The 23,200-nt window shown below is 56.6% G+C and overlaps 8 protein-coding genes across 8 annotated transcripts; 3 read left to right on the top strand and 5 right to left on the bottom strand.

Annotated features, from left to right (window-relative positions):
* Positions 1–5: 5 nt before the first annotated feature.
* On the bottom strand, positions 6–1,953 carry LMH87_004393 (uncharacterized protein; the record flags this gene model as incomplete). The annotated part of the gene is made up of 2 exons (XM_056195603.1): positions 6–1,118; positions 1,198–1,953. The coding sequence occupies 2 exons, from the start codon at positions 1,951–1,953 to the stop codon at positions 6–8; spliced, it is 1,869 nt and encodes a 622-aa protein (XP_056049215.1).
* A 326-nt stretch (positions 1,954–2,279) lies between these two features.
* LMH87_004392 (uncharacterized protein) lies at positions 2,280–2,774 on the bottom strand (the record flags this gene model as incomplete). The annotated part of the gene is made up of 2 exons (XM_056195602.1): positions 2,280–2,381; positions 2,613–2,774. The coding sequence occupies 2 exons, from the start codon at positions 2,772–2,774 to the stop codon at positions 2,280–2,282; spliced, it is 264 nt and encodes an 87-aa protein (XP_056049214.1).
* Positions 2,775–11,131: 8,357 nt separating this feature from the next.
* LMH87_004391 (uncharacterized protein) lies at positions 11,132–13,434 on the top strand (the record flags this gene model as incomplete). The annotated part of the gene is made up of 4 exons (XM_056195601.1): positions 11,132–11,143; positions 11,357–12,478; positions 12,538–13,077; positions 13,138–13,434. The coding sequence occupies 4 exons, from the start codon at positions 11,132–11,134 to the stop codon at positions 13,432–13,434; spliced, it is 1,971 nt and encodes a 656-aa protein (XP_056049213.1).
* A 1,224-nt stretch (positions 13,435–14,658) lies between these two features.
* Positions 14,659–15,067, bottom strand: LMH87_004390 (uncharacterized protein; the record flags this gene model as incomplete). Its single annotated transcript, XM_056195600.1, has 2 exons — positions 14,659–14,829; positions 14,957–15,067. The coding sequence occupies 2 exons, from the start codon at positions 15,065–15,067 to the stop codon at positions 14,659–14,661; spliced, it is 282 nt and encodes a 93-aa protein (XP_056049212.1).
* Positions 15,068–15,342: 275 nt separating this feature from the next.
* Positions 15,343–17,694, top strand: LMH87_004389 (uncharacterized protein; the record flags this gene model as incomplete). Its single annotated transcript, XM_056195599.1, has 3 exons — positions 15,343–15,531; positions 15,727–16,920; positions 16,969–17,694. 3 exons carry the CDS (start codon positions 15,343–15,345, stop codon positions 17,692–17,694), a joined length of 2,109 nt encoding a protein of 702 aa, XP_056049211.1.
* An 870-nt stretch (positions 17,695–18,564) lies between these two features.
* On the top strand, positions 18,565–20,399 carry LMH87_004388 (uncharacterized protein; the record flags this gene model as incomplete). Its single annotated transcript, XM_056195598.1, has 2 exons — positions 18,565–19,428; positions 19,491–20,399. 2 exons carry the CDS (start codon positions 18,565–18,567, stop codon positions 20,397–20,399), a joined length of 1,773 nt encoding a protein of 590 aa, XP_056049210.1.
* Positions 20,400–20,578: 179 nt separating this feature from the next.
* LMH87_004387 (uncharacterized protein) lies at positions 20,579–21,226 on the bottom strand (the record flags this gene model as incomplete). The annotated part of the gene is made up of 1 exon (XM_056195596.1): positions 20,579–21,226. One exon carries the CDS (start codon positions 21,224–21,226, stop codon positions 20,579–20,581), a length of 648 nt encoding a protein of 215 aa, XP_056049209.1.
* A 317-nt stretch (positions 21,227–21,543) lies between these two features.
* On the bottom strand, positions 21,544–22,557 carry LMH87_004386 (uncharacterized protein; the record flags this gene model as incomplete). The annotated part of the gene is made up of 3 exons (XM_056195595.1): positions 21,544–22,054; positions 22,117–22,338; positions 22,391–22,557. The coding sequence occupies 3 exons, from the start codon at positions 22,555–22,557 to the stop codon at positions 21,544–21,546; spliced, it is 900 nt and encodes a 299-aa protein (XP_056049208.1).
* Between the last annotated feature and the right edge of the window lie 643 nt (positions 22,558–23,200).

Below are 23,200 nucleotides of genomic sequence, written 5' to 3'. Positions count from 1 at the left end.
GGTGTTTACCTCTTCCGCTTCTTGTTCTTGTCGATGGCTAACGGGGGCGCCATAGTCGGAGCGATCGGGGCTGCCGGAAGCAGAGTCGGCTGAACCGCGACAGGTGCATCATCTTTCTGGAGGGGCACGCCCATGTGGCGCCCGTAGCGGCCCTTGCGGCCATTGCCTTCATCTTCGCTGATGCACTGGTCGGCGGACAGGCCTGCGTCACGGCAACGGCCGCAGGGACGCTGGCGATCACACCCCTTTTTGCTCTTGCGGCACCTCTGGCAGCGGGGCTTGGTGGACAGATCGGGATGACCGTCCGGATCACCAGTGGGCAGGCTGCTGATAGAAGCGACCGAGGGCTTGCGCGAGTGCGGAGCAGACGCGGGCGACATGGGCACATTGGTGAGCACGGGGGGCTTCTTCATCTTCAAGCTGTTGGATGGCTTGTGCGTCTTCGGCTTGGTCGGCGGCTTGGACATGGAAGAGGTGGTCTTGTGCTTCATGATAGGCTTGGGTTTGGCCTGTCCAGGCTTGCCATCTTCCTGGTTACCCTCGTCGCTGCTGTACTCGGCTTGCGCGTGCGTCAAGCTGCTCTCTGTTGTTGGGTAGATGAGCTTGGAGGCGCCCGACATGTCAAGCTTCTGGCGACGGGCGGCGGGAAGCTCGTCCTCGCTCTCACTGTCCCCGTCACTAGTGGCTCCAGTGGACGAAGCATTGTCCGCTCTGCCACTGAAGGTGTCGTCCAGCGTGGAGGCAGAGGTGCGACCGTGCGAGATATTTGACATTTCACCAAGGCGCATCAGCTGAATGGCAACATCCTTGTCCTCTTCAGACATGCAGCTGCCGACAGTGGGGTCTGGAGTGGGAAGAATACCCATAGCGCCACTGCTGCCATAGCTGATGCTGCCACGGTGGTGGCGGCGGTCTTCAGCGCTGGGAGTTGCATAACCACCCGCGTGGAAGCTGCTCCCATAGTTTGAGGAAGCATGTAATGGTCGGGGGTTCGTGAATGGGTTGGTCCCGTGTGGCACGTAGGACAGGGGTGCGCGGGCATCAATTCGGCGAGCCGGCGACACGGACGGGTTGGACGTGGCTGCCGGCATCTGCGGCGGCGCAAAAAGAGGAAGTTCCTATAAATCAAAGAAAAGAATGGATTAGAATCAAACAGTGGTTGGTGGCATCTCGGTGATGCGGAAAGTCTCTCCTTACCGAGCTCTCAAACTTGGCTCGTTTGCGCCGACCACCCTCAACAATGTTTTCGACACTGATATCAGTAGTGCCGAGCTGCTCCTTGCTCCGGCTAGAAACGCTACCGTGCTCTCCGTCGCCACTGCTATAGCCATCAACGCTCGCGCTGTACGAGTCGCCGAGGAGGGCATTGGAGGCGTAGCTCTTGACAGAGCGAGAGCGGCTCTTTTTGCTGCTTACAGAGCCGCTGCGACTGGCGCCATCGACCCGAGGAGACTGGCTTCTCTGGCGCGGTAATCTGCCAATGGGCGCTTCCTCACCCTGTTGGGGATTTCTGGCATACCGGTCGCCCTCATAGTAAGCATCGACAGTTGTGGGAGACTGGAAATTTTGTGGATTTTGTTGGGGGAGGCCAGTAGAGGCAGCGGGTGACTCCTCGATGACACGGACGTAGACAATCATGTTGTTGCTAAAGTTTTCGTACCGCGCGATCAGAGTATTGCCGTGGTCATCCTCGAAGCTGACGCCCTTGGAGCCAGCCCGACCGGAGTAGAGGCCATAAAAATTCTTGACCGTCGTGACAATCGAGTCAGTTGTGTCATGAGGGTAAATCTGCACCCGCATGGGAAGCCGCGCACGATGTTGAGGAGAGTCGAGGAACAACAACTCAAATGCGACATTCTTGGGCGGCGCTGGCTGTCTGGGCGAGACGCTGCCGTTGTGGGAGGGGGTGCCGGACATGGCGGCAGCAGTATTGATGGGCGACATGGAAGTCATGGTGCCCGTATATGTGGTATAAAGATCGATCGACACCAAGCGATGCAGAGATGAGGCTGTGGGTGCCGGAAAAAGGCCAGCGTACCGTCTGCGGTGATGCGGTTTTTGCGGACGCAGGTGCCAAGAGGCTCGGGTCAAGGGCACAAGGCACACAGGAGTAAACGAGCGACCGCAAAGACCAGCGAGCGGACAGAATCCAGCAGGCGATCAGGGCAGCAGAGTATGCTTTGATTGTAGCGATCGATGGGTTCGAAGGAGCGGCGTGAGATTGGTGAGATGCAGTTCAAGCCTGCATCACCGCCGTGGAGTGCTTGGGAGAGGGCGGGCTAGCGCCGAGTCGTCAGCACCGGGCTGGCGCAGAAGGCGAGAAAACGAGAGTACGCTTTTGGCCGTGCGGAAGCAGCCAGCGGGAAAATCTGGGACAGAGTCTGTCGCAATTAGCGATGGGAATGGCTTTTGATGCGAAGCAGAGAGTGGTGCGATGATGGCAAGAGGAGGAAGGGGACTCGACGCAGAGTCTGGCGGTCGAACGTCGCAGAGTGTATGGGCAAGGCGGATGTATGGAGGCGCCGGGGAATGCGACGCCGGGAAGGCTATGTATACGGGCAAGGAAGTGCGAATGGAGGATCGCGATAGCAAATCGATGCATCAGGACTTACCAGAGATTTATACAGGTTGCTGGATAGAGGTGGTTTTGAGGCAGAAGTGGTCGACGGAACTTGGTGTGCATGGGGAAAAGAGGAGCAGGCAGTACGAGGCCAAAACGATTTTATCCAACGCCTGGGACCTGGCTGGCTGGGACGGGAGCACAGCAGCTTCATCTGCTGGTACAGTGGGAGGAACTCGCTAAACAGTGCCCTGGAGGACCAGCCACAGGAGGATCGCAGCGATCGAAGATGCCCTAAGAGCGCTGTAGGTCGCCAGAGACGGTCGCCCAAGGCCGCTGCAGCCGGCCCGCTGGCAGCGGGCGTCCAGCAGCCAGCAGGTGCCTGGGATGCGCTGTAACCCTGGAGCCAGCGCTACCACCCTAAGGAGGCACCTCGTGCCCTCTGACCCTGCTGTGCTACGATGGGCGGATCGTCCGAGGCCATGGCACGCCTCCCCGTTCTCCCTTGGCAGGAGGAAGCGCATCAGAGCATGCAGCAGCATGGCGCAACTATTCGATTTTTATTTATTACGAGGGTGAATCTGTGTTGACCATTGGGTGATGCTCCGCGTAGATGCTGCAGAGGCCGCTCGCGACAGCTCCAATGCCGCAGCTTTCTGTTTGCGCCAGGCACTGCCCGTGCCGTGCTGCGCCAGTACAGTGCGGGCAGGCATCGGAGGCGCTACCTCATACATGATACCGCGCAGCGCCTCTCTCGCTCTCTCTCTCACCGTTCTTCCAGGTCGACCACTCACCATCCACTGAGAGGCCGGCCCAGAGTCACCTGAAAGCCGCCAGAGCGAGCAGATGGTGTGTGTGTGGCACTGTGCCGGGCCAGCCTGGGCTCAGGTATGGAACTGCCTAAAACGTGCCCAAGGTTTCGCAAGCCGATGGATCGAGACGGGTATCCGTTGGGATGGAGGCATTCGCGGGCGGCGCCATGTTCAGCGACACCTTCTCGTACCTCTCTGGCGAACCTATATCTACATGGTGAGGTTTCTTCCTCTCTCTCCATCTTTGGAATTTTCCTTCCATAACCATTGCCCCGCGTGTGCCTCTTTTTTTTCTTCCTCTTCCGCTTTCGCCTTGGGTCTCGTCTCCATCCACACACCTCCTCCGCCATTTCGCCTCGAGCGAGTCCCCACCGGCGCTAACTGGTCAAGCCGCATAGGTAGGCAGGTAGGTAGGTGGACAGGCCGATAGACATTTATTAGTTTTGCACAAGACGACGACAAGACAGGCACAATTGAGCTCTCAAGGGTACCTCTTCGCACAGGGTTCCCGCCCAATCGACCAGAAGCATGCCAATGTACATCACGTATTGCCTGCATGCAAGACTACATGGATTGTCGTGGTGTGAGTGGGATGGACAAGCTACTAGCGCTGCTCAAGGTTGGGACCCATGACGGCAGTCAGTCATTGCACCGGACGGCGAACAAACGGCTCGGGCGGGCTTCGATGGCGTGAGGGTTACGAGACGAGATGGTGTGACGAACGTGTTCATTTTGGCCGTGGCCGACAGAGCAGATTGGGTCGTGCTGGACGCGGCGAGAGAGGAAGCCGCTCCGGAAGCTGCAATTTCAGTGTTGCGGTGCTATAGTGCCTTGTCGTTATGCCTGGTCGACTTGGCCACCATGGTATCGGTGGCTTCGAGGCGGCTTGAAGGTAGCGGTGATGGCTGCATCATCAGCGGGTTCCAGTCCATCGGCCGCATCGGCGCTGTAGCCACTGCGAAGTGCTTAGCGGATAGTAGCGGTGATGGCCATCTGCAGCCTGCAATGCCCGTTTGGCGGTGCCTTGGGGGGCCTGGCAGCGGGTGGGAGCTGCAAAACAAACGGCCTAGAATGATGAGATGATGAATTAAAATAGACTGTAAATAGACCAAGCAACATGGGCGGTAGAAGGGCAAACTAACGTTAGCCGTACTCGTGCACAGAGGGTGTCATATGTCCGTTCTGGCTCCAACCTTGGCCCGCTTTCGCACCCATTTCCGCCAGCGCATAAGTTAAGGCAAGGTACGATTCATTCGCTGCCGACGACTCGATGCCAGACAGGCCAATCTGTAGCACAAATCCCGTCAAAATAGAGAGAGAGGAATGCGCAATCGGTAGAAGCCGAAACAAGGAGCTTCGTTTGCCCTGTTCCTCAAAGAGCTCCCTCGGCGGCTAAACCGGATTCTTAAGGCAGAGAAGCAGGCATCTCATTGGCAAGCGGCGCTGTATTTCCCTAGATGGTGGCGTGCGCAGCGCTCAGCTGCCACAGGGTCTGGTCTGCTCTTGTTTTGGCGGGCACACAGCATTGACCGTACGCCCGCAGAGGTTACAGGGCCGTGATATGTATCCGTTGCAGTCTATACGTTACCGCTCGCGCTCTTCAGCAAGGGGATCAAACAAATCGTATGTCCCTCCTTGGAAACTTTGATTCATGACTTTCTTGGCTATGGATTTTATGAGCGCAGAGTCGTCCGTTGCGCCGCCAGAACAGCGCGTGCTCTCACCCCGTTGTTCTGTTTGCCAGCACTGCCAACTCCCACCTCGGATTCGCCCATGCATGCATGTTGTACCAGTACCACCACAACCCGGGCGATCGATCTGCGGTATTCTCACTTTCGCCTCTTTGTATGATGTTGAGCTGCGCTCCCACATCAATAGCCTGCTGAGCGCAATGCCTATGCAGGTATTTGAGAGCGCACCCAAGCAAAGCCAGCGAGTCTGCCACCCAGCCCGTCCCACACCCTCGGTTGGTGGGGAGGAGCTGCTATCTTTGGCGGTTGAACTAGTTGGTTAGGTAGTTAATTAGGTATAGCCTTGCTCTGATGGCGGGCGGCAAGACAAACTGCGAGTGATACGCTCCAACTAGCTACTTCGCTTTTTCAGCTGACACCTCGTCATTATCATCATCTGTACGAATCCGTGGTTTCGCTCACTTTGCAGTAATCTAACTGGCTGCGCGGAAAGCTTCCCCCTCACAGATGGCCGGATTCGGGTTCGTGGTGTATGCCTCAAACAGGTGTTCGACAGCCTGTGCTCACCTTGACACTTGTTTTTTTTTTCCGCCGGCACAAGACATGCACACTGTACGACATACTGTATACCAGCAATGGTCTCTTGTAATTCACAATCCATCTTCATAAATAATACCGCTTCGTTAGCGCGTTCCGGGCTAAAAACACCCAAGACACGGCGCAACAGACCGTGTGCACGAGACAAGGCCCGGAACCATATGTCGCTCGAGAATGTGGAGTGGTGTGTAGCACAAGAGTCATCATCAACAACACAAAAGAAATGCACGAAGCGGCTCTGTCTGTTTGTGTGCATTTGTGTGACTTGGACAGAACAGCTTCTGCAGTCCGCAGTCTTTGGCCTGCCGCCCATGGACGGCCCTCGCTCGGCATTCATCATGTATTAGGCTCGATATCACGCACACATGTTGAAAAAAAAAAAACTGGTGGTCTTGCGCCCAGCCCGCCAATCCGCTAGTAAATAATGACACACAATCTGCGTATTAGTTTGGACCAATTACAAGGTCTTTTTGGGCTGACAAGAACGGTCTTTTGCTCAGTCAACCAGCCACCGTGATGGTCAAAGTGATGTATTTTAGATAGTAAAGTTAGTGACCTTGCTGTCCCAGGTCTACAGCGAGGACCATGATGCCGGCAAGTAGAACGCAAGATAAAGTCGCCTTTGCCCAGATGACCCTTCTTTTGCGACATGGGGACCACATTGGCGTGACTCTGCCCAGTTGTGGCGGTAAATAAATAAACGTGCCAGCGCAGAGCAATCCTTTGCTGGCAGGCCAAGGTCAGGCCTCGAGTACGGCACCAATGGCTTTGTGCATTTGCTCAAGTGTTATTTTGCTTTCCTCTTTGGGCATAATTGCGTTTCAAGCTGCTCATCCTCTCTGCCAGTCAATTCGGCAGCTTCACTATGCGCTTGCCCGCTCTCATTCTGTAACATGTACGCAAGCAGTCGCTTTGCTAGATTCTGCTCCTTTTTTTCTTCCTCCTCTCCTTTCTTGTACCACGGCAAGGCGTTCCGTCATGGATTGTCATCGGATACCAATGTCTCTGGTCTAGTTCCCCTTTGGGGCGTGTTTTTGGCGGTTCTGGACCCGACATTTCACCTCAGACTTTTCCTGGTCGATTCTTGCCTCTTCCGCCCGGTCCATCCATTTAAAGCTTGCATAGCCTCCTCGAAGGATAACCCGCCCTCGCTCACCAGCAAATACTACCGTCGAATTGACAGTTTTGGAGGTACTGACACACCCCAGTATGGTTTGGCCAACGAACCGCTGCGGACCCTTGCATGGTGCGCTGCTTTCCCCTCACCCTTGACCGTGATCTGTATAAAGACCACTTTTGCGACAGGGCTGGCTGCACCTCTCTTTGCGACGAGTCGCCTCGGCGGCGCCCAGTACCGTACCTGCTGCACACACACGCACACATGCTCAGCTCGTGACCCTGTTCTTCTCGCTACCCGATGTTGTTGTTATTGCTGCCCAGATTACGCAGAAGCTGACAACGTGAGAACAAGAGCTGCAGTAGCCCGTCCCATCTGCATAATGATAGTTACCCGTCGCCGTCCTCTGTAGTTTGTCTGCCGCCCGCGCGCCCCCAAAGTCACACAAGGGCTCCGGGGATGCTTCTTCCGCCCAACAAACGTGCTGGGGTTCACACTCGAGCGCCCGGGGGGGGCTTGACTGCATCTTGGCCCGTCACCGCTCTCGTCGAACCCCGCGCTGCTCACATCGAAACACTGCTGCAGCGCATGCCCGCACTACTTACCGGTAATTGCATGAATAGGCCCATCATTCCACGGCTCATGCTTGTGCTTCAAAGTGGAGGAGCGCTGTTTTCCATTTTACTTTTATTTTCATCATTGTGCCTGTGCTCTGGGCGTTGGTGCCTTTTCGGTCGAGGGGCGGATAACCAGGCAGAAAAATAAGCTACCAGGTAAGTTAATATCCGCCGGAAATGAGAATCCAGGACACGGAAAAGGAAAAATAGTTTTTTTCGCCACCCAGTGGATGCAAATTAAACACAATTGCCACCTCAAATATAAACAAGAGTAAACAAGACGAAAAGAGCCCCCGTGTCATGAAGCCATGACCGACCGGCGCGCGCATAAGTGAATCTTGCTGGGCTCGGACAATGGAGCTTGACAGTCCTGCGATGAGCTGAAGTCTTTGCGCCGCCGTCGCCAATCGCCGCCGTCGCTCGTTTTGCATCCCTTCTTCCCATGTCGCGATATGCAATCATTTCTATCATCGCGCGCGCGCGCCCAAGCTCCCGCGGGTATCTGCGCAAACTGACGTGGGTGATGGCCGACGTCGTTTGCTAGCTACCCCAGCCCACAGTCGCCGATGACCAGCCCGATTGCGCCTGTCTGAAGCAAGCCCGCGACGAGACCAGCAAGGCACACACACACCCTATCTATGTAAACTTTGGGCCATGGTCCCTCTTTAAGGTTTTCGAGGCTCGCCGCACGACCGTGTCATGCCACGCCACCGGGGGAGTGGAGGGCCATCATGGCTGGGCCAACGGGCAGCTTGCGCTATTGCACCGAGGTGCGACGAAACCTGCGCCGCCCAAAGCTGTCGGTGCGCACGGCGCAAATGGGTGCAGACACGACAATTGGACCTGTGAATTTACAATTGGCCGGATTGCGATCGCTTGCGACGCGATGCGATCAGCCGGGCAGCTTGCCTCGAGCCAGCGCGGATCTGTCTCGGTCATTGCGACGCGGCATTGGGCGTTTGGCGCGGCCTCGAGGGCTGACCATTCGTGTCGCGCTGCGCATCGCGCGCACACTTTTCACAAAGAGCGCAAACTAGTCTAGGGACAGCAAAAATTCTCACGACTCTACTGCGATGGTCTTGGACCAGTGAAGAGGTCAAATGCGACGCAGCGCAACGTTGCGCAAAAATCGTAGCCGCCCGAGAGGGCAAGGAGGGGAACCAGTCACCCCATCAAGGGACATGCGCAAACGGCCAGAGGTCACTGGACGACGGGGTTTTGAGCACTGCTGTGTTACGGAATGGCTCGTCAACGTGGCGCGCATTCGTCGTGCAAGACCGGGGATGGTGTAGTTTCTAATCTTGGACGAACCTATCACGGGCTATGTTGTCGCAATTGGTTCACAGAGGTTCTCGGTTGTGAGATTGCGCGAGGCTGGCTGTGTGTGTACGGTGTGTGTGGACCATGCCGAGTCACAGATGGCGTGAAATGGGGGGGGGGGGGGGGGGGTTACGGGTAATTTGGCAGTATCTATCTTTTGCGCCGCGCTGTCGCTCGAGAGCGAAACCATTGGTCTTGATTCCTCCGTCGCGGAAACGCCCTATCGGATGCCGTGGGAAGGACGGCGTGGCGGAGTACCAAAATAAGAACATGTTGGTGGCTGCAACCCCTCCTCGACGACGGCTGCCAGACTTGGTAGCTAGGGCAGCGAGGTAAACCAATGAAGAAATGCGAAGAGGTGAAAAAAAAAATCGCCGCTTGCATACTTGTGGGCTTGTGTGTATTACGTTTCAACAGCTTATCCCATGTTGGCGCAAAATGTGAGCGTAGGGTAGGCGCAAGATGAGACGATGCGCAAGCTGTGTCCATGCGACACCGGCGGCCCTGTCAAGCAGCTACACGGGTACAAGACACGTTTTCGCTCGGAAACTAAATAAGGAAAAGAGAAAAGACCCAAGACAGATGAAAGCCCGATAAAGATCGCCTTTCCCCATGCAAGCAACCGCAAATGAGCATTCCATGACGGGATGCGCAAGAGGACAAAAAATAAACCAACTCCACTTGCCGAGTCGTCGAAACGAGCCCTTTTTCTGCCCCTCGGCGGCTAACGGGATGCGAGTGTTTCTTGCGTCAGCTTCCGACTGCATCGATTGGCGCATATTCGTCCCATACGAATTAATATGAGAAAAGACCAAACCGGCCCATCCGTCTACGAGGCAATGCGCGCGTACGCCGGCACATGCTTTTCGCATATGCTTTTTTCTTCCTTGGCCATCAATCAGCTGCCGCGGCCGACTGGCCGACCCGACCGACGTTGGGGCGTTTCACAGTGCGAAGTGCGCGCCCAGATCTTCGATCGCGATCACGTGCAACCGCGGACATCTGGCGTTACCACCAGGCACGCCACGACGCGGGTGCGCCACGCCGGCCGGCAACGCCACAAAACGACCCTTGCGCGCGGGTGAAGGCCCCGGAAATTTTTGCGCTGGTATCACGGGACAAGAATGCAACTAAATGAGCATGCGTTGCAGTTTAATCCGGCGGGGATTGTGCTGCGGCGCTCGTTGGGAGCAGAAAGTTTCGAATTGCTGGACGCTGGTGAGACGCGACAGGCCGCAGCACGACTCCCGATCTGTACTAGCCTGGCATTATGCTGGCCGCCACCGCCTTTCCGCTGCAACGTTTTTTTGTCTTTCCTGTCTGGCGCCACCACACAATCGAACGGCCGGCCGGTAACCCCTTAGTCAGCCAGCCCCGGAAAATCGTCATCGCCGTGACGACCGCCCTTGTTCTGGCTCGGGCGCGTTGGGGCCGCGGCGTGATCCGTGCACCGCATGCCAAACGACCAGCGCAGGCCAGAATTCCTTGCAGCAAGAAGGAGAGAGTGTTTGCAGGCGAGCCTCGATTGGATGAGATGACGGGGCTCTCTGCAAAGTACTGGCCGCCCCAGGCTCAATCGTAGTGTCCGGCCCGCTCGTACCCTCCACACTGTAGTTTGCTGCCATGGGTACCTGCTGTTGCGACTAGTGACTGGCCGTAAACAAATAAACAACATTGCAGCCGGAGCTGCGCATGTACTTTACAAGGGCCATGAACCTGTCATCTCGTAATTTGGTACTTCTTTCGTATTATAGCAACACAGGCCACTGCTCGCTCTCCCTTTTTTCCTTCCCCTTGCTTTGGAACATTTAGCTTGCTGTCCGGTCTATTTTTTTCCGGCCGCAAACGTCTGCAGTGTTGTTGCCATTTTTTCTCTCTTTCTGCCTTGTCGTCCTGGAGCATTCCCTGGTACATACTCATCTCTGGTGTTGCCAGCGTAATCTCCTTGCCCCCAAGCTAACGAATTCGACATTTGCGCGTCTTTACCATTTGATACTTTTTGCATCAGCATCCAACTTTTCTTATTCGATTCGCTTCTTTTTTTGGCCTTGCATACTTTTTTTTTTCTGCTTGCAATCGCAGCCATCATCTGCTTGGCGGAAACGACATTTTTTGGCTGTTTGTTATCAGGCCCGGCCCTCTTTTGTTTTGTCGCCGGCACCTACGCTGTTGTCTCTGAAACCTTGCGCCAGCCCGTTTTCGCGTCAACGCCGCAACACAACAAAAAAGAGAACCACGAGAAACCAAGAGAAAGAAAGAAAAGGACGCAAATGAATTAGAATCGCGTTCACGGTCCGTCATTTCCACGAGATCGTCGGGACTCTCCGCATCCTCCTGGAGCGTCCAACTACTACGCTCCGCCCCCGACTTCGTTGTTCTACAGCCGAAATCACACTGCCTGGCAGCTGCCAAACAACATGGACACTCGGGTGAGTTTGCTCCAAACGTGCATCCCTCTCGCACCTTGCGAATTTTTCCTCTCGCCTGGCCATTGACGGCAATTGTTACCGTCTCTACTTATTTCACTTTATTTCGACTCGTTCTTCCCCGTCGACTTCTGTCTGCCCTGTTTCTTCGTTTATTCCCCCCTTTGCGAATATCTTGCTTGCAAGTACTAATAACATTCCCTCCCCGGGTTGCAGCAGCGTTTCCGACCCCTTGCCTCCGAGAACAACATTGCACCCAGCCTGCACCACCGTCACAAGTCTACCGGAAGCCTCGCCGGCATGGTGTCCGCCGCCACCGCGGGCTTCCGCGGCCCAGCCAAGCGTGCTGCCTTTGGCGATGTGACCAATACGTCCAGGCACTCTGCTGCTCATGAAGGTGCCAAAGCTGGCCTCAAAGCCCAGTCTGCCGCTATCTCGACGCATGGCCCCATCGGTTCGAATCTGAACAAGGAGAATGCTGCCTACAGCAAGGATTCTCTGTCTCGCGCAGCTCTTCGCTCCGGTGCTCTTGGCAACAAAATCATCAAGCCTCTTTCTGAGAGCCAATCAATCCAAGCGCCCAAGCCTCCTGCTCACCAGCAGCAACCTCTTGCTCACCATGACATCGAGGTCTCTGTAAACCTGCCTCTTACACGATTCTCCAAGGAGAAGCACGACCAGGTCTCTGCCCTTCTTGAGACCAACACATCACACGCTGCAAAGCAACCTCGACACTACAGGAGCCAGCCTCAACTTAAACTGCAGCAACCCTCCCTGCGTAGAACGCAGAGCAAGTTTTTCGAAAAGATTGACTACGAGTCATCACATCTCGACATTCCGGAAGAGCCTGAGCTTGACGAGCTGCACGTTCCTGCTCTCGAGCAGGCGAGCGGCCACACCGTTTATTTCGACACGGGCCCATACCATATCGACTCTGAATCACAGCTACCAGCGCTTGCGGCTGACGCGATGCCACTTCTGGCTAACGGCTCTGCTGTTGCAGAGACTCGGCCCACCACCGGCCATTCATATAAAGAATCATCATACCCTGCTCTTTCAGAACCTGAAGAGTGGGACGAAGAAGAAGACGAGGAATACGACGACCAGGATCAAGCCTACACGACTGCGCATAGTTTCCGATCAAGAGACTACAACACTGTTGGTGCCACAACCTTACTTGCTCCTCGCGTGACGGCCCGCATCCAGCGTGAGCTGGAGGAGGCTAGATTCGAAGTGGAGAACTCAAGATTTGCAGACGATTTTGAGGAAGAGGCCTGGGATGTCAGCATGGTGGCCGAGTATGGTGACGAAATCTTTGACTATCTGCGCGAGCTTGAGGCAAGTAGACGCTACCACTTTGAGCTGTATGCAGACAACTGTGGCTAACCGCTTAGCAGATCAAATTGCTTCCCAACCCCCACTACATGGAGATGCAAACAGAGATTCAATGGTCCATGCGCTCGGTCCTGATGGACTGGCTGGTGCAAGTCCACAGCCGGTTTGCTCTGCTGCCAGAGACGCTATATCTCACTGTCAATTACATCGACCGCTTCCTGTCCTACAAGATCATCTCGGTAACCAAACTGCAGCTCGTCGGCGCCACGGCCTTGCTCGTTGCGTCCAAGTACGAGGAAATCAACTGCCCGTCGATGGATGAAATCGTCTTCATGGTCGACAATGGCTACTCTCCGGAAGAGATTCTCAAGGCTGAGCGCTTCATGCTTAGCATGCTCAACTTTGAGCTCGGCTGGCCGGGCCCAATGAGTTTCCTGCGCAGAGTCAGCAAGGCTGATGACTATGATCTGGATACGCGTACGCTGGCCAAGTACTTTCTCGAGCTCACTATTATGGACGAGAGATTCGTGGCCTCACCGCCCAGCTTCCTCGCAGCTGGTGCGCACTGCCTGTCAAGGCTAATACTTAACAAGGGTGACTGGGTATGTGCAGGCGCGAAATGTGATTTTTTTTTGGCATGATTGACTAACACGTCTTGGTAGACCAAGGCCCACGTCTACTTTTCTGGCTATACCTGGAGCCAGCTCAAGCCGCTCGTAACGATGCTGATCGAATGCTGCGAGCATCCTCGGTTGCACCATGCAGCGGTCTATGAGAAATACCGCGAGAAGAGGTTCAAGGAGGCTGCAACGATGGTGCAGCACGCTCTGGACAGCGGATTCACACTACCACATCACACGGCGCCGATTCGGGCGTCGAAATCTCACCCAGTGCAACCGCACGACACTTTGGAACATTTACAGTATACAAGCGGGCTTTTACCGCCAGTTGAGGGATAAAGGTTGTTACGGTCACGGTGTTTAGGAACTGTTTTTTTCTTGTTTCGTCTTTGACATTTTATCGTGTAGTTTGTGTATCATGACTTGCATGAGCTGGCTTGCGGGATGGAAATTTCTATAATGGCTCAAAATACTTAATTCGACGAGAATGTCTTATGAAAATAGATACAAACGGCAAATTGCTATTGCATTATGTTGCTTTAAATCTACCGTGATTCATGATTGGTATGCCTAGAGTCGGTATACAAGTGGCGGTGGCACACTGTTTCACCGGTGACAAGCGACAGCGTTCATCACATGGCCTCGCATGACAGACCAGATGGTAGCACACCAAGCGCACATCCTGGCTGGTGCTGCATGGAGTTTTCACGATTTGCATGACCGAAGCGCGGGAAACGAGGCAATCGCTGTTTGCCCTGCCATTACAAAGTACGTGCCAGGTAACTGGGGATGCAGCCCTACTGCACTAGCCGCTTGCCAGTGTGACGTTGTGCTGGCTGCATGCTGCTCCGAACTCGCATGCAGATGCGGCTGCACGACACCGGCGCCGTTGCACGAAACGCGCCAAATTGTTCATGCGCCGGCCATCCAATCTTTACATTTCGTCTCTACTGAATTTTTCTTCTCGTCGAGTTTGATGTCTGTTTGCACTTTTTTGCTGTGCCATCGTCGCTGCTTAGGTAGTCTGCCGAGCGGCGCGCGCGCGGGGGAATAAGCGTGCCTCTTATAGCCGGGTCCCCTCACCCCCTGCCCGGTATTTTCCTAGTGTATGTGTATCCCCAGGACCGCTGCGACGTTCGTTGTGGTCGTGTGCGTTGCGTGCGCATGTTGGAGAATAAACAAGGCTAGCTTCTTGTATTTCGTCGAAATTACTGTCTGTACGCCGACACGGCGGCCCCCCCCTCGCACCGGAACTGTCCGTTTTGGTGATTCTCGGGGGGAACCTTGGTGGACAAATGAGCGGGCAAGAAGGGTATTTGTTTTAATTTTCTCTGCTTGTCGCGTGGACTTGTTTGTGGCTACCTAATAAATAGGTTCCTGTGGTTCCGCTCCACGGACACGGGGCGGAGTAGTTGCGCAAAGCCACTGGTGGTCACACCGAGGTGCCTGTCGGTCCTCTCATGTTCTCCCTTCGTCTCACAGTGAGGTTTTTTTCTTCATCTTTAGATACAAAATGTGTCACGGAGTCTGTCCCTTTCCTCCCCAGAGACCCTGCAGACAAGGTTAAACGCGCGACTTACGCAGGCTTATCTCGCCCCATCTGACATTCTCTCGTAAGCCACGGCCTCGTCGCTGGGCCTCGTCGTGTCGTGGTGCTCCAGCGCCTGTAGTAATAGCGGGCTCGCTCTTTGTCTTGTGATGCCGCAGGTACATGTGAGGTACCTCTTGGCGGACCTGGACAGGTGTAAGCACATGCTTGCCGAGCCTTTTCAGGGGCCGCAGAGCCACTAGCAAAACCCACGGCTACACGGAGCGGCCTAGGGCGCTCAACTAAAAATTAATTAAGGGTAGGGCCAGGTACCTGGATTGCTTCTCCACGCTTGTATTCAGACGGAACGTCGAACGTTACCTCCGTGGTACCTCTCAGCCAGCCCAGCCTCTGCCCCCCCCCCAGGAGGCCTTCCCGAGCCATTACCGGTCCGCCGCGCGCTCCGACTTGTCCCCGACTTTGGCCCTCTGAATTTCTGTCCCCAAACGCCGTTTGATGGTTGCTTCCTCTCCCCCAATTGACTCTTCCCCAAGCTTTTTTTTTTTCGCAGCCAGATCTTGCACCCCCCCTTCCGATCTCCCTTCCTCCTCCCGCTACCCTCCCTCGCGTCCGTACCCCGGATTCCCTCCTTGGATCGCGAAGTACTTTTTTCTCTCTCTGCATCCCTAAGTTATCTGGAATTGAGTCGGCGCACAGTCATGGCGACCAGCGCATCCGCAGTCAAGGAGGCTGTCAAGGAGACGGTCCTCGGCTCCGACGACGCCGCAGGGCCGTCTTCCCAGAGCAAGGCGCGCTTCACGAAACGAGCCGTCAAGGATGAGACGGGCGAGCTCATCATGGGTCCGGACGAGTTCATCAACGCGGTGGCTCCCGAGAACGAAGATTTTGTAAGCCTCTCTTTTGCTTATCCCCTTGCTTGCCCTCGTGATGGCGGACCAGATTGCGCCCGTTTGCTGCTGCGCAATGGGGTCGCGTGCCTGCGTGGTACTACCGAAGAAGAGTCTGCGCGGACGAGGAGGAAACAAGACGGACGAGAATAACAGTAAACACGTCGTCGCTAACTCGCCATCCAACCGTTGTAGCACAAGATCCGCCGCGAGCAGTACATGATCCTGTTCCGCGTCGCCGACCGCCGCGGCCAGGGCAGGGTCTCCCTCAGCGACTGGCACGTCTTTGAAAACATCCTCGCCAAGCCCGACGCCGAGTACGAAATCGCCTTCCGCCTCTTTGACGTGGAGCGCACCGGCAACGTCAAGTATGACGACTTCCGCCGCCTCTACGAGCTCAACAAGGGCCCCGAGAACATTCCCTTTGACTGGGACTGCGAATGGGCCAAGCTCTACATTGGCAGCCGCTCCAGGCGCCACAACCTCGACTACCCCCAGTTCTCCCAGATGCTGCGCGGCCTCCAGGGCGAGCGCATCCGCCAGGCCTTTCAGCTCTTTGACAAGGACGGCGACGGCTACATTGAGCCCGACGAGTTTGAGCGCATCATCCTCGAGACCTCCAAGCACAAGCTCTCCGACCACCTCCTCGACAACCTCCACACCCTCTGCAACATCTCCAAGGGCTCCAAGATCTCCTACGCCAACGTCCGCGCCTTCCAGAACATGATTAAGGAGATGGATCTGGTCGAGCAGATTGTCCGCCGCGCCGTCCACCGGAGCACCGACGGCAAGATTACCCGCACCGAGTTCCTCCACGAGGCCGCCAAGGTCACCCGCTTCTCCCTCTTCACCCCTATGGAGGCCGACATTCTCTTCCACTTTGCCAGCCTCGACGAGCCCTCGGGCCGTCTTGGCCTGCGCGACTTTGCCAAGGTCCTCGACCCCTCGTGGAGAAACCCGGCCGAGTCGCTCGACGAGTCGGCCCTCCTCGCCGCGGCCTTGGCCGCCAAGCCCGCCGGCGGCAGCATCCTGCACAGCGTCCTCGAGTCCGCCTACAACTTTGGCCTCGGCAGTTTGGCTGGTGCCTTCGGTGCCTTTATGGTCTACCCCATTGATCTGGTCAAGACCCGTCTGCAGAACCAGCGCGGTGCGCAGCCCGGCCAGCGCTTGTACAAGAACTCGATCGACTGCTTCCAAAAAGTCATCAAGAATGAGGGTTTCCGTGGTCTCTACTCTGGTGTTCTCCCTCAGCTTGTCGGTGTCGCCCCCGAAAAGGCCATCAAGCTGACTGTCAATGACCTCGTCCGTCGCCATTTTACTGACAAGCAGGGCGACATCAAACTTTGGGCTGAGATCTTGTCCGGTGCCAGTGCCGGTGGTTGCCAAGTCGTAAGTGACGGCCGTTGGCCCTCGTCAAATTCTAGCTAACGCGTTTAGGTCTTCACGAACCCCCTCGAAATCGTCAAGATTCGTCTCCAGGTCCAGGGTGAGGTTGCCAAGACTGTTGGTGGCGCCCCCAAGCGCTCTGCCATGTGGATTGTTCGCAATCTCGGTCTCGTCGGCCTCTACAAGGGCGCCTCTGCCTGTCTGCTCCGTGACGTGCCCTTCTCCGCCATCTATTTCCCGACCTACAGCCACCTGAAGAGAGACTTTTTCGGCGAGACCCAGACCCACAAGCTGAGCATCCTGCAGCTCCTCACCGCTGGTGCCATTGCGGGTATGCCCGCCGCCTACCTGACGACCCCGTGCGATGTTATCAAGACCCGTCTCCAGGTCGAGGCCCGCAAGGGTGAGGCTACGTACACTGGTCTGCGCCACGCCGCCAGCACCATCTGGAAGGAGGAGGGCTTCAGGGCCTTCTTCAAGGGCGGCCCCGCTCGTATCTTCCGCTCGTCTCCTCAGTTTGGCTTCACCCTTGCCGCCTACGAAGTCCTCCAGAACGTTCTGCCCATGCCCGGCGGCAAGAAGGCCGAGCTTCCCAAGATCACCAGCGGGCCCTCGGAAGCGACCGCTACTCAGGACACGACTCCTTTCGGCCGCAGCCGCAACGCTCTCAAGATCATCCTTGATCTGGACGAGGACTTTGGCCGCGCCAAGCTCCCCAACGAGCAGGGCTGGAAGACTCTGCCTCGCTCTATTGGTGGCGGTGGTGCGGCTCAATAAACCCGTTTCTTTCCCAAGTGAGAGCCTTTCGCTCTACCTACGAGCAACGAGCTGGCACTTTTCTGCAACCGCATAAAAAGCAATCTGGGATAGACGATTGGGTGAAAAAAGAAGCTGGAGCGGAAATTCCTGTTTTCCTTTGTTTGGGCATTAATGATGCGAAGTATGGCTTTTTTCCCCCATGTTTATTCTTGCATCATATATGATTTTACAACGGCGTTTTACTCGGACACAAAGAAGGCATTGCGGCGCAACCGATGTTTATAGTTTTACTCCCAGTCCCCTTTGTTGTTTTTTTCCTTTCCTGCTAGATTTCTACTGGTTATTATTGCCTTTTTGACCTGTTTTTGCGCGTCTTCTTTGCTATGCCCCCCCACCCGAGTCCTGTATAACAAGAGAAGAAATAAAGCGACAAGAGCTTTTGGAATTGATAGATTGGTAGAAAGGCGAGAGGAAAGAACAATTAGAGATGGATAGACACAAAATTACAGAATAAGGCGATGAAGTTGGTATTACAAGTTATGCAAGCTCGGTTGCCGCCTTGACTCAAATATCTGGCACAGTGAGCACGATCATATTACATCCTTGTAATTTGAAAAGGCATAAACGCGTGGCTAAAACTAGAACGCGCAAAAACAGCGCTCTTGCCCATTCAGCAACGGCCAAGACATGGGCGGGTGCGCAGGAAAAAACATATTTAGATCAGGCTCTCGGAGACTATTGGGATGCTGCGGTCTGAATTATGGGTGCTCTGCAATTCATAAAAGTCTGATTTTTTGGTCTTTATAAATTGCCTTCAGCCGCCGATATACAGAAGATGTGATAACAAGGGGACAACATCACCTTCATTGAAGAGGACAAGAACAAAGAATGTTGTTCCGAGCAGCATCCGCGGCGGCGCTAGCCGCCACGGCTACCGCCTCTCTCTCGACCTACGAGCCCGTCCGCCGCTCGCCCGCCGACTTTGACTGGGCGACGCTGACGCCCTCGTGGTCGTTGCACTTTTCCCCGTGCTACGACGAGTACGAGTGCGCGCGGCTCCTCGTCCCGGTCGACTGGACGGGCGCCGACGCCGAGCACAACAACAGCACGCGCACCATGGCGATTGCGCTGACCCGCCTGCGCGCCGACACGACGGGGTCCGAGGAGGCCGCGCACGGCGGCACCGTCATTGTCAACCCCGGCGGGCCCGGCGACTCGGGCGTCGTCGACATGCTCGTCAACGGGCACTACCTGCGGGACCTGGTCGCCACCGACGCGACGCGCTTCGACGTGCTCTCGTTTGACCCCCGCGGGATGGCGTTTAGCACGCCCGCGATGGACTGCTTCGCGGGGAGCGACGCCGCCGGGCGCGCGCTGTTTGCCGCCGAGACGGCGGGCGTGGATGCGGCGAGCGTGAGCGGCGACAACAGAGACGAGGTGCTGACGCCGAAAAGGGCGCTGCTGAATGCGTATGGGAGCAAGTGCGATGCCGCGGGGGAGGATGGGTATGCGGTGGCGCGGTACGTGGGCACGACGTCGGTGGCGAGGGATGTGCTGCGCGTGGTGGACGAGCTGGAGAGGCTGCGCGCGAGGGAGGAGACAGAGGCCGAGGTGGAAGAGCGGCCGAGGCTGCAGTACTTTGGCACGTCGTACGGCACGATGCTGGGGAATACGTTCGTGTCCATGTTCCCTGGGAGGGTGAAGCGCATGGTCCTGGATGGCAACGTCGTCCCGGAGGACTATACCGCTGCGGTAAGTCATGCCACATAGCATGTCCATTTCCCCCTCCCCGATCTAACGAGACGTCATTTCAGGACTGGTCTGGCAACATGGTCGACATCGGCAAAGTCGTTGACAACTTTTACAACGTCTGCTTCGCCGCCCAATCCGCTTGCGCGCTGTACGACGCGGAAGTCGACACCTCCCCGGGCAGCATCCGCGCCAAAGTCGACGCCCTCGCCGCCAACCTCACCGCGAAGCCCGCCATCATCAGCAGCACTGGCGCTGTGCCCTCCATCCTCAAGGGCTCCAGCGTGCGGTCTCTCTTCCTCGGACCCCTCTACGCGCCCCTAGGCCCAACATTCCCCATGCTTGCTTCGACGCTTGCCGCCGCCATAGCCGGCAACTACACGCCGCTGGCCATTGCGCTGCAGATCCCTGCCGCAGGCTTGTGTGCAGACGCGGCCTCGCATCCGGCCAAGTACACCTGGCAGCCCGAGGCCGGCACGGTGGTGCGCTGCGGCGACGGCGGCGACGTGCGCAACACGACAAACGACGAGTGGCGCGCGACGCTCGACGCAGTGCAGGGGTCGGCGCCCGACTGGTGGGTGGACTTCTGGATGGGCGCGCAGCTGCAGTGCCGCGAGTGGCCGGCGCGGCCGCACTGGCGCTTCGCCGGGCCGTTTGGCTCTCCGGCGGCGGACCCGAGCGGGCGGAGCGAGGACCGGCCGTCGGCGCCGGTGCTGTTCCTAGGAAGTCGGTATGACCCGGCGACGCCGCTGCGGAACTCGGAAACGGCGGCACGGAAGCACAAAGGAGCCAGGGTGGTGGTGCTGAATGAGCACGGGCACTGCGCGACACTGAGCGGGCCGAGCGCGTGTGTCAGGGATATCGTCGGACGGTACATGGCGACGGGGGAGATGCCGGAGGAGGGGACCGAGTGCGAGCCGGCGTGTAAGCCGTTTGAGGAGTGTCCGTACCTGAGAATGATTTTGCCGTGGTAGGAGAGCGCGACATCTGCGGGATCATGGCTGGAGAATGATGGGGACGCTGGCTTGCATCATAAAGCGCATAAACTATACCGTAATGGAATATCCATCCAGCGCGTGGTTTCAATGGCCAAAGTTAACCTGAGGCGCCGACATGTCAGATCCATCGGTCATAGCTGGCATTGGCTAGCCTCTCATGTCACTATACTCGCACCGAGTACCGCGACAGATTCCTCCTCCCACGGCGTCAGCTCCATCGCCTCGGCTCCCAGAGGGCTCTGCATCAGGCGCTCCAGCCACGCCACGTAGCCCTCGAAACCCGTCGTGCTGCCGCGAATCGTCAGCCGCTGCACGCCGCGCACGTCCTCGAGCTTGCGCAGGTTGTCGCGCCCGGCGCCGAGGAAGACGGACTGGGTGACCTGGACGTGCAGCGCCTCGGCGCCGGAGAACGCGGCGGCGGCGCGCCGGCGGTCAAACGGCACCTCGCAGTCGAGGCGCAGCGTCAGGTGGAAGCGTCGGATGCGCGGCAGCAGCGCGGCGGCGCAGACGGGCGCGTACCAGCGGCGCAGGCGCGGAAAGTCGGCGAGCAGCGAGGGGTGCGCGACAAACGTGTTGGCGCTGTAGAGCACGGCCGCGGCCTCGGCGTGGATCTGCCGGCTCGCGCGCAGGATGGCGCCGGACACGCGCGACTCGTCGTGCGGGTGCGCGGTGCCGATGGGGGGTAGTTGTAGCAGGTAGCCGTAGATCTGGAGGCGCACCTCGACGGGGAGGACCATGAAGCTGAGCGGGCGAGGAGGCGGTGATGCGGCCAAGGGGATGATGGGTGTTGCGATGTCGGTCATGGCGGGCGGCCGGGCGGGCGGAGGCAGTAAATACAGGTTGATGCGGACTAGAACAGGACTAGCTACGAGTAGACTCGCGTCTACGAACAAGAAGTGATGGAAATAAAGAAAGTAGTATTTTGCATTACTGTTGGAAAGGGATCACACGATACGTATCGCCGGGATTGACGGCCTAATTTCTTGTGGTATCGACTGCTTATGAAAGAGGGAAGAAGAGGCTATCTAGATCTAATTGGGCGGCCGCTACCTATGGTGGGAGTGGGTCCCTCGTGGTCACAACTTCGCATCATGGAAGGGCAAACCTTTTTAGAGTTTGCTTACTTTGATTGCTGGAAAAGGCGAGCAACATCCCTCGCAGCCTGCTCCGTCATGGGATGCGGGCCAGAACCGTACATGAAGTGCTGAGGCGTGAGCATCCAGCGACGGATATGGCCTGCCGCGATGTCCTTGCCCAGCTGTCCAATCTTGCTCTCAATCAGGCTCGGCAGGGCCATGATCAAGTCGTTGGCGGCCTTTTTCTGCATGTCGCTAAGCCCGGCGGCGCCAAAGTCGTAGTCGTGCCAGACGGCCTCGAGCTTCTCGCCAAAGGCCGTGGGGTCGTGCGGCCAGTCTTGGAGCGGCTTGTCAGTGCAGAATGGATCTGGGTTGCTGGTCGCGCAGTACGTGAGAAGCTGCACATTCCGAGGCAAGGTGGGCAACTTGATGGAGTCGGACCACACCGGGACAGGGTCGCCAAAAGTGGTGAGAGCAATCACTTGCTTTCGTGCCTGTTCGTTGACAAGAGCTTTGGAAGCATTGAAACTCTTGTGGGCGCACAGAGCTCCTTGGCTACATATATTGTGTTAGTAATGGTCTTTGTTGATGCACTGCTGGCTTTTGCTCCGTCTCACCTCCATCCAGATATAATAATCTTGGCGTCAGGGCAGCGAGCCGAGTAACGCTCGACCGCTTTACCAAGACTAACAGCGCAGCTTTCAGACCCACCCTCTTCCATGATGCCTTCTAGATTGGCAGGGTAGTCTTGTGGGCTGACGCCTTGAAAGGCCAGCTTATCGCCAACCTCGGAGTATAGGGCTTTGCGGAATGCCGGTCCTACCCAAGGTCCAATGTTTCTATCAGGGTTAGCGGTAAGGCGTTGTAGAGACGCAGGACCTCTCTACTCACCCAGAGTCAAAGGTGCCACGTGCAAAGATGACAGCAAGCTCTGCGCAGCTGGACTTGTCCCAGTCATTGGCAACATCGTCGGATGGGCGACAAGCGAGTGGTGAAGATGAAACCTGTGCGGCGATACTTAGAGCCAGGACGCTTGTCAGAGCAAGAAAGTTGTGCATGGTGAAAGAAGATGCGCGCAGTCATAAGATATGGGTTGTGAGTATTGCTGTACATTTTTTGGAACAGAGGGCTACTCGACTATAAATATATCATGATCACGGCGAGTTCACAGCTTTCTCATGCTACCTCCCATCATGCTAATCTCCCATACAGCATGATCAACTGCCGAGATTTGCGTGCAGAGCGCACCCGGCTGTTCGGACCGGAGCCTGACTTATGAAGGCTAAGAAGGTTACAGTTAGCTTCGGGTAGTACCCGTGCCACGCCCCTCCACTACTGGGGCATTGTTCGAAACAGAACGCATCATCGCTGGGGCGAGGTACTTCACCAGCGCGAAAAGGGAAACAGCCGGTGCTTATAAAGAGTGCCTCGTTACGCAGGACGGGATTTGAAATCCGTGGGAGAAAGTTTACCAAATGAGTCAAATACATGGTTACGGGTCTATACACGTTTGCGGGTATGTTTGTGACTGTCAGGAAGGAGAAGAGCGGAACCTGTAGGGGTGATGTCTTCCGAGTTCCGGCAGTCCTTGTAGCCGTCATGCAGCCCCTAGCTTTCGGCAGTCCTTGCAGCTACTAGCCGGAGATAACTGTTACGCTGAAAAGAAGAACGTGCTCACAAGCGCTTGTGCATGATCTCTTG

This window comes from Akanthomyces muscarius, chromosome 2 (assembly GCF_028009165.1).
Source record: "Akanthomyces muscarius strain Ve6 chromosome 2, whole genome shotgun sequence".
Taxonomy (NCBI): domain Eukaryota; kingdom Fungi; phylum Ascomycota; class Sordariomycetes; order Hypocreales; family Cordycipitaceae; genus Akanthomyces; species Akanthomyces muscarius.
Note: the sequence above shows the minus strand (reverse complement) of the source record. Positions and strands in the feature narration are given on the sequence as shown.